This window comes from Montipora capricornis, chromosome 2 (assembly GCF_036669925.1).
Source record: "Montipora capricornis isolate CH-2021 chromosome 2, ASM3666992v2, whole genome shotgun sequence".
NCBI classification, from domain to species: domain Eukaryota; kingdom Metazoa; phylum Cnidaria; class Anthozoa; order Scleractinia; family Acroporidae; genus Montipora; species Montipora capricornis.
Window position 1 is genome coordinate 33,314,746 of NC_090884.1, and position 10,000 is coordinate 33,324,745.

Here is a 10,000-nt window from a genome sequence, read left to right on the forward strand (position 1 = left end):
AAAGAAAGTACGGTGAGTATTGATTGAAAATGATTACGTAGCAGACTAAATATTGGTAATTGTTTTTGGATCTTACAGGGATTAAATTTTTCTTAGTTTTAAACGCCTCTTAAATAGCAGGGACATCAGTTTAGCCCATTTTCGCTCGTTTACTTAAGCTGGATAATGGATGCTTCTATGGTGCTACAAGGCGGCGTGAGAAGTAGACAACTCATTGAGGCATTTACTACACCAAAAGCGTCAATCTGAGCAATACCTTGTTCGCAGCCATGGGGACTCGAATCAATGAATTGTAGCGCGCTAAAGAGATCGAAAAAAAAAAACAGTTTAGTTAAGTATTTAAAATTTGTTTTGTCATTTCGTAATCTATACACAACAAGCTTAAAAATCACATAAGAAACAAATTCACTTCATAGGCACTTTATGAGATTTCCCAACTTTGTCTTGAAATTTGAACTGCCGACCGGTTAGCACAGTTGGTTGAGAATACGCGGGAAACTCCCGCCACACTGACACTCAGGGTCTTTAAATAACTGAGGAGAACGTGCTGCTTTTTGTACGTGTTTTATATAGACACCTACAAATGGTTAGATTCTCTAAAAGGACGATACACCGTAAGCCACCTCCTCGTCAATGCGCTATTATGTCCTGAGGGATAAAAAAGAACCCACGAACTATTTGCAAACAGCAGGGCCGAGGGTAAACAGAGGTATGGTGATGCGAGGAATAAATTACGCTCCAATAAGTTTCGCAATCAGTTACATATTTTTGAAATTCTCCCCGCTGAATCTTTCCATTCTTCAAAGAAAGATAAGTGCCTTTCTTTGACGTTGTCCGCAATCCAACTTTAATCATAACAGTAATTCATATTCTTTTACAGGAGAGCAGTGGATTTGCATTGTCAGTCATGACCATTATTGCAAGGATATCAAGTGGTGCATTGTTTATGACCATACAAGAATTTTACCCCGAAAACCAGTAAGAACTTGACTTAAAACACAGAGATACAGCTAAATAGATTACTCAGGCAATGGCTTATTTATAATTGTCAGCGGGCAAATCAGATTTAATTTAGCTAGAAATCTATGAAGTTTAGAACCCCAAGCAAAAGTAGAATATGCCATTGAGCTGATTATACGCGAGAGACAGTCACTTGTGGCCGAGCAGGATTGTAAATGTTTGCTATTGATAACAGTGGGTCAAGGAATAAAAAGCCTTGGCGTTGTGAGAGTACTCTTCACAACCGCCACTTCTCCTGTATTGTTGTTAACATATAAAAGAGGTTTTTCTCTTTTTTTGCTCGAGCTTACTACTCACTGCTGTTATTTCTGTCTGTTGCTCCATCTAGCCTCAAGACAAGTACAAGTAACTATGTACGTTACGTCTTTTCGGTTGTTCCTGGGATGCTCGCGCTAACGGGCTGCGTACTTGTTTTGTTCTTCCAACCATCGATGATTTGTTGCAGTAAGCAAGGTTGGTCGTATTAGCATCACTTAAGTATTTAGGCTTCGTTATTAAATTCTGCTTTAGCTCTCTATTGCTGTCTCAGTACTCTTAGGATCAAATTAAGAACCCTGATTTCATTTTTCTCTCTTTTTCCTTAGGATCACTTGACGAGGTTGTGATTCAAAGTGAGAAAACCGATACGCGTCTTTGACCTTGAAAAGGAGAAAGAACAGAAGTAATATCTTTGCAGCAGAAGCATCAACGTGTCATGTTTTCTTTTGTATGTTTCATGTTGTAACCTTTCTTAGGGCAAAAACGGAGAACCCTATTACCCGAAAACGAAGCAGCCCATAATCTTCCTCGAAAGTCATGTGATATTTCTACTTTAGCGAAATATCCAGCGTGTCTTTGCCTGTTCTCTGCAAACAAGCCAGTTATGACCCCAATTCTTCCATTCAAAACTCTGGTGAACTCAAGTCTAACAACTTTGGAACACCACCAATTCCATAGCTGATAATGATGGTGGATCTATCAAAACGTCGAGAAACCTTACTCTTTGTATTTATTGAATGCTTTTTGTGATTTTATTATTAAACCAAGTCATCAATAATAGACCGTGTTATTATTAAACATTATCCACATATGAAGAGGGTCATAAAGGAGGGACGGGGAGGGCAAAGGGGCGGGCTGGCAATCCCAGTTCCCAGTCCAAATTTGGACAACATCCCAGTCCCAGTGGCAAGTTTTCTCAGAAATCCCATTACCTGCTGCTAAAATCCCACCAGGAGTTATGACAGGGAAAATATAATTTTACAGCATCGATATGTTTTATGAAGCAGTTAATGATAAGTGTCAAAACGAAACATGAAATTACTGGAGAACGAAAGGCAATAATAAAGAGAGTGCGAGGTATAATTTGTAGCTGCATGGGATTGCTTACACAGTGTCCGCCGAAAATGAAAAGGCCTGCCATCACCAGGCACATAAGAGCATTCTGCAGCATGCAGTCTCCCGAATCTTTACGTCACTTTCAGAGTCCTGCACCGTCATCATCATCATCATTACTAAATCCATCACAAGTATCCTCCTCGGAGTCTTCATTACATCCACAACAATCGCTAAGCCGAGGTCTTGAAAATCAGTAGGGTACGTTCAAGGACGCTTCAGTTCATGTGCCTGACACATTTACCATGGCGCCTTGCCCAGTTCCTCATCTGAGCTTCTTCTTTTAGAGCGATTGCATTGGTTGCAGTGGGTTTAGGGAAGTCAAATTTATTCGTGCTAGTGAAGTCGTATTAGACGTGGCAGTGGCCAGGGACGCAAGACGGCATAAAATATTTGGTATCAGGAATCTTGAGCAGAACTAATACCTGATGACCTCTAATTATGCAAATCCCATTAGCACCAAGGACACTTTTTCTCTCATTCCCAGTAACAAAATCCCAGTTCCCAGTGATCAAATCCCATTATCGCATTTTCCCACCGAAATGTCAGGGTAAATTACAGTTCCCATTTTCCCCTTCATGACCCTTCATGACCTTCATATAGCTTTCTTGTTTCATTCCATTTCACAACAACAGAACTCTTTTCTTATTTTGAGTGGAATACTAGTCTATAACCATAGTATTTTTTTTCAACTTTTGCTGTTTTCTACTATTGCAAGCAGGAGAAGATGAAAAAGGTTTACATGACCCCATTGACGATCTTTGTAAGAAATAGCTTCAGCTAATTTTTTTTTCAGCTTCCTTCTCACGATTCTAAAAGGGTTACCTCTATCTTCAAATTGCCAGTGATGTATGTGCAAGGGCGATTTGGAATGGACCATTTTCCAGTTGCATATTTACAGTTATCTGGACTTTGAATGAAAGTGAGGATGGAGTTGACCTTTCTTTGATAGAAGCCTCACTTCGTTTCTTCTGTTAATGATAATGTACTCATGACAATTAGTAGGAATTGACATAAGGAAGGCAGCAAGGTCAACAAGCAAGGTCAACTTCAGTCTCACTTTCGCTCAAAGGCCAGGTAACTAAGCACACAACTGTAAAATGGTCTACTGACATACTCCTCGGTGATTATGCATTACTGAATATGAATTGTCATTTAAAGATGCCGGTAATGAGTTCAAGTTATTGTAGAAACACTCAATAATTTTAGAATTAATGGCTGATTTAAAAAGCAGACGTGATAAAGGTATGACATCATTCATCATGCACTTAATTACTAACAAGACATAAAAAAGAAGCGTAATTAAATTCAGAAAAAAAAGTGAGAGAAAAGAAATATCAGTGTGATAGAAGCCGAAAATGACACTAGGCTTCCTAGGTAGCCAATACTACTTGCAGTTTAGCAATAACAAGTATTAAGACAATAGACCATTTCGTATTCTCAGTGTTGGACCGGAACTAGCTTGCCCGCATTAGCCTCCATTGCAAGCTACAGTAGTTCTAGTCCAGTGCTAAGAATACGAATAACGTCTATTACATAGGTGATTGTTAAAACTGAATTATCTGCCCTGATTGGTTGCACTTGAGGTGATTAGTACATACACGCACCAAACCCACGCACGCGAGCACCATGGGTAGGAAAATATGGTTACACATCTGTACCGTCCAACCATCCATGTATGCCAATGTGAAACTTTGTGGTGCAACCCGCGTTCTTTTCGGGAAGTCGCATGGCCAACTGCGTTTGACACTGTGGCAGTTTAGACATGTGCAACAGCTGTAGTGTTATCAACCATGAGGTTAATATACTTTCCTGATAGTTGGTCAGGATATGACTTTAATGAAACAAGGCAGCAAGTATATTTCCAAATAATAATATCATGTTTAGCTTCTTCTGGAGCCAGTTCCTCCCCGTTGAGTGACCATCAACACATGCTCCCCAACCAATCAGAGATGCATCTATGGTCACTTGTATTGAATTATTGTTTTATATTGTAAATACAATTGTAAATACAATTTTATATATTTATATTCAAAGATAATATAAATTGGTTCTTAATACCTTCAAATACGGAACAAAGTTTGTGTAGGCCTTCGCTATTCAACCAATCAGCCACGAATGCGGAATCTTTATCTTTGAATGCATCGATATCCAGGTTTGTCTCCGCCATGATTTATCAACGTAACATGAAATCGAGGCTAGCGATCAAATTCCCCACCCTCTATGAGTGGTGATCAAATGCCCCACCCCCGGGAAGACTAAGGTGATCAAATTCGCTCCCCCTGGGCAGGAAAAGTACTCAAATGACCGGGGTATGCCAGGGGGGAGGGGGAATGTTGAAGCTTCAATTTGAATGGTACATAAATCTGTTGTTTTTTCACAAATATATACCACCTTGGTCACGGTGAACTGTAGGGCTGACGACAGATCTTGAAGAACTGCTGGGTGATTGTAGTAAGAAGCACAGGCTCGATAAAGGAGACCCTCTCCCAGACGAAATAGCAAAGCGGAAAGACTGACCCTCCAGTAGCTGACAGTCTTGCAAAGATTATCCAGTCTCTCTGGTTGAAAAAATTGAACGAAGAACAACTAAAAAATGTACCTGGAAAGTATCTTAGGTCTAGCAACTGCAGCAAAATGATAACTCCGACAGTATTAATTAGAATCCTGTGCTTCCCCTGAAGAAGTGACGCCTTTGCAGAGCAGTGATTCGCTCATGGCGGCCATCCGATCTTGTTCATTCAAGCTAAAAGAGCCATTAGCTCGTTGCACTGTGAGGAAGCATTATTTTTTCCAGATGCAAGAGTTCCCTCGAAATCTTCCCTCAAAAGCTCGTCTTCTTTGTTTTCCATGTAGGCTGCCATACGTTAGAAAAAAATACGAAAATATCTTTGACTTGAACGTCTGAGAAACGACACTCAACTGCAAGCTCTGGTTTTGTGCATCTCACGTGACTTCGTAGTGACGTAGACCAATGACGAAATAGAATCAGGATTGATTCGCGTCGTTATTAGATAAGATTTAGTTTTTATTTTAATTGTTAGTGTTTCCTTGGTTTCATAAAAAAAATAACAGCACCAACTGCAAGGGGTTCCTCTTTTCCTGCATCTGTTGTCTTATTGCAAAATTCTTTGAATAACTTGTTATGCCTCTGTAAATAGGCTTCATTAATTCCTGGCAATCTGCATTCTTGACAATCATTTTCCTTAGCTCCTTGCAGCAAGGCAGTCGAAAAATGTGCAAGCTTCTTACCACTCGGAAGGCTGCAGGGCTTTTGAGTTAATGGCAAAGGCTGTTTGAGATGATAACAGGGGGAGGGGAGGAAAGAAGAAATGCGTAGATTTTATCCGGTGGACACAGTACAAGCAATGGCGGCGAAGCCGATGTAACGCAAAAACTTTTAATTGGTTCTTTAAACGAAATATACCCTTATGGAGCTCAAGACAAGCGGTGAAAAATGAATATCTGGAATCTTAAAAGCGACTAATAATGGTTTCGACAACGATTGCATCTTTCGCTGTCGAATATCAAAGTGAGCTGTAGTTCCAATATTTTACTAACTTTGATGTTAGGTACAACACTAAAATGGAGCTGAATAGCAAATGCTGTGGTATCTTTTTCTGGTTGGAAGCGAGTCTCAGAGAAGGAATCGAACACCCTGAGTGGATAGTCGGATCTCTGCTGTCTGGCTATTTATAATTTTATTTATTTTTACTCAACTCTGCACAGTCTTATATAACAATTGGAAATTTGACTAGTTCTTGTTAGTCAAGAAGTATTTGAAAGAAGGCTTGCTGTCCATTTGTTTCGTGATATTTTTGTTATTCATTTTTGCCTCTAATAGCAATTTTTTCAATTGGATGGAAACGGTTTTGGTGGGATTTTTATACCCTTGGGGATTCATCGTGTTGTGGAAACACTAACTAATTTGCATGCGTGGATTGAAATTTGATGTGGGAGCAGTTTTCATAACGATGACAAGATTTCTTGCTGTTTAGTCATTCTGACGTTAATTTGGGAATCCAACAATATTTTTTACTGCGCATTCAGATGAAAATTTAAATTGAATTCCTTGACCAAGTTAAATTAATGCAATGATTATTTACAAACAAAAAGCTACAGATGGTTTCACAGTGACGTCATCAAATTCTAAATCAAAACCGCAAGGTATTCTGGATTTTTATTTATGGGACGTTGAAGATGACCAAGAAATAAATCTTTTTTCAAGTTGCCAGTTTCGTGACATTTTTCGTTTGTAAAATACAGCATTTTGAATTTCCGAATTGTCACTTTGCACGACAAAGCTATTTCAATTGGTTGGAAAAAAAAAACAGTCTATCCCTATAAATCTGAACAGTTCGAGGCTTTCAGGTGAATTAGAAGATGTGTTTATACATATATATATATATATTATCTCACGAGCGAAAAGTAAGGGCTCTCATCCCAAAGTGAACTCTAGATGTTTTTGTCGGTTACATGCCGCTGTACTGGTGGGTGACTTTGATCTATCAACATGATAACATCTCCATACAAAACTCTATTAAGTTGCGTCAAACGCTTGCACAAATTATTCAGAAACGACGTACCGCACAGGCCTGAGAATTGGAGAGCTGGTTTATAAATTTGTTTCCTACATTTTTCCAAGTTCTTGGCCGCTTTCATTGAACGGTTTCGAAGTTGTTATTTTGTTGCGTGACAGTGAAAACGGTGTATTTGAAAAAAAGAAATAGTGTTTCTTTTCCGGACTGATAATTTTTTGAGGTTTTCGGGAATGAATACGAAATTTGGGGAGTTCAAACATGTACCAAAGGCAACCCAGTTTAAGCTCAAGGAACGTCTCGTCCCTTTTAACTCTTGGCTTGAATTTGGATTTCTAAAAGGTGGCCAGGTTCCTAACTATGCTCTTGAAGAAAGAAATGACTACCACATTGTCTAGCTGCACACCAAAAATATATTATAATGACTCACCATTTTTCCTTTGGTCTTTGCAAAAGTCCTTCGAAATAGCTTCTCTTCCTGGGTTAGTCTCATCAGCCTCACAGAATGTTTTCTCAAGTTCTTTCTGGCCCTCTTATACACTCGATGAGCTCACCCAGTTCCCTGTTTTCATCTTCTCTGACACAAATTGCGGTGGACTCCATGAACCTTTCTGCCGTTCTCGTGGAGTTTTTCCCCTTCTTACGCACGTTTGTTTCTCTTGCTCGCTGACTCGCCGGGCTCAAATGGCAAATCTTGACGTTTTTGAGTAAGAATAAATGGATAAATAACTAATTCACTTTACATGTAATTAATGTAAAGTGAGGTTATCAGGATAACCGCAACGATGGAGAGGTCATTCCATAGTAGCTGAAAATTTGACCAAAGAAGAATAAGAGGTGAAATGATACCTTCGATGAAGCTTCTTGCCTCTTCACTCAGCGCTATCGTCGAGTTCCTTTCGTCGTTACTGGGTTACGTTATTATTATTATTATTATTATTATTATTATTATTATTATTATTATTATTATTATTATTATTATTATTATTATTAATTTTATGTTTTATATATGGTGTATCATTAACGCATTGTACACTACAGTAAACATTACAATAAGTGTTACAATACGAACGTGAATACGAACAGATTACAATACTACCAAGCACTAATTGCAGTAAATTACGTGTTTCCTAGCATGACAAATGAAGAAATAAATGAATGAATAAAATACAACTTCTAGTACTTCATACATCTGTTTTTCCTTTTGGGTTAGAAACTAGTTATTCTTACATATATAAGTACAGTTTAAAAATAGAAGAGGAATCAATATTTAAGATTCAAGATTAAGGGTTCAGGAGACTCGTTCCAGCGGGAACAGACTTAAATGGATCGTCGTACAAGTTTGCACTGATCGGGAACAGACATCCTGATTTTTTTTTCTCTGTGAACTCCTTATCTTGTACCACAGCTTGCAGTCCTTTGTACCATCACATCTCCATGGCCACATTTGCTCTGCCACATTAAAGGGTTTTACTTTCACGTCTAGAGCGTTACCTCTTCATAGTCTTTAATTCCGGACACATAACAGAACTGGACGATTTTGTCAACTATTCCAAGCAGGAACTCAATTCAGAGGAACTACCCTTCGGAGACTGTCCTATGAATAATAACTTGAAATTTATAATGACCTGAAGGGGTTAAAATGCGGCGCACTGGTCGAATATTTCCCAGCTGCTCATCGTTATTTTTCTCTTACTTACAAGCAAGAAACACTTTACACAACACTATTCGGAAGGCCAGTCATCATCTCCACCTCACATGTACAGTGGAGGGTTTCGTCTACTTCAGAAAATATTTGCTGCTTTCAGTCGTCTAAATCAGTATCTCTGCACATGTCTTGTTCGTTCTCGCTTCCCCCTTCCTTTTCTTTGGCAAAGAAAACTTTTAGAGGCTTCCTTTGTTGTTTAGCGTGTTCGGATGGGTTTACTTGAATCATGCAAAGCCGGCAACTCACATTCCTAATCTTCTTCCAAATGGCTGACAGGAATCAGCCGTTTCTCATTCCCAATAGAAAAAATATTTGCGTGTCCATACTAATATTGACATGATAATAAAATTGCTACATTTGGTCCAGACTTTAAGTCGCCATTTTTTCGGGAAAGGCATTGGCTCGCGCTGATGTCGCACGGTTTGCCCTGGGACGAGTGTTTTCACCAGATATTTGTTTCCTGTTACGTCCGCATTATCAAAATAGATTTTTACTGGGTTTCCAGTATGGCAATCCCAGTCGGAAAATGGGTGGGATTTGTTCGTTTTCTCTTTTTTCTTTTCTTTTCTTTATTTTTTTCTTTTTTTTTTTCTTTTTTTCCGTGTCGGGAAAAGTCGCTCCTCCCTTGCTAAGTGGTGTCTTTGTAAGTAGAGTCTTCCGCGCGTATTTTGGTAGGATTTCAGGGGGTAGTTAAAAGGCGTGGATTTCTCTGGTTTGAAACAGTAGAATATTTTATTAACCTGCAATGGCGTCGAAGATTGAAACGCAAATGGCATTTTGGAGGATCTTTAAACAAAATGTACCCTTATGGAGCTAAAGAATGGAACGTAAATTGGATAAACAAGACAGGCGGTGAAAAAATATCTAGAATCTTAAAAGCGACAAGTAATGGACTTCGACAACAATCTGTCGCCCGTCGAGCCGTATTTAAAGTGAGGTATAGTTGTAATATTGTACAAGTGTAGTGTTATGTACAAAACTGACATCAAATGGAAAATTCACTAGTAACTTATAGGTTTAACAAAGACAGAGAACGAATTGAACAACTTGGATCTGTGATCTGTCTGGCTTATTTGTATTTGTTTGCTCAATTCTGCACAGTCTTCCGGTAACAATTGGAAATTTCACTAATTCTTCTTAGTCAAAACTTATTTGAAAGAAAGCTTGTTACCTATTTTTTGCTTGATAATTCAAGTAAAGTGTTCTTCAGTAGAGGGTTTGATGCTGATCATTGGTGGGAAATATATTTAGTTGCGTTTTTGACACGGAGTGTAATTTGACACGATTGAGTTTCTTGTCTTCCTGCACGTAATGAAATAGGAAGGGTTTTTTGCCTCTAATAGCGAATATGTTGTTTGTTTCA

General features: G+C 38.7%; 1 protein-coding gene across 1 annotated transcript in view; it reads left to right on the top strand.

Annotated features, from left to right (window-relative positions):
- Nucleotides 1–1,657, top strand: part of LOC138037181 (uncharacterized) — a 27,445-nt gene extending 25,788 nt beyond the window's left edge. The window contains exons 11-14 of the mRNA XM_068883165.1: nt 1–12; nt 881–978; nt 1,349–1,473; nt 1,605–1,657. The exon at nt 1–12 is cut by the window's left edge and continues 162 nt beyond it. Coding sequence (XP_068739266.1) covers nt 1–12; nt 881–978; nt 1,349–1,473; nt 1,605–1,657 — 288 coding nt within the window. The remainder of the gene's footprint in view (nt 13–880; nt 979–1,348; nt 1,474–1,604) is intronic.
- Nucleotides 1,658–10,000: the final 8,343 nt, after the last annotated feature.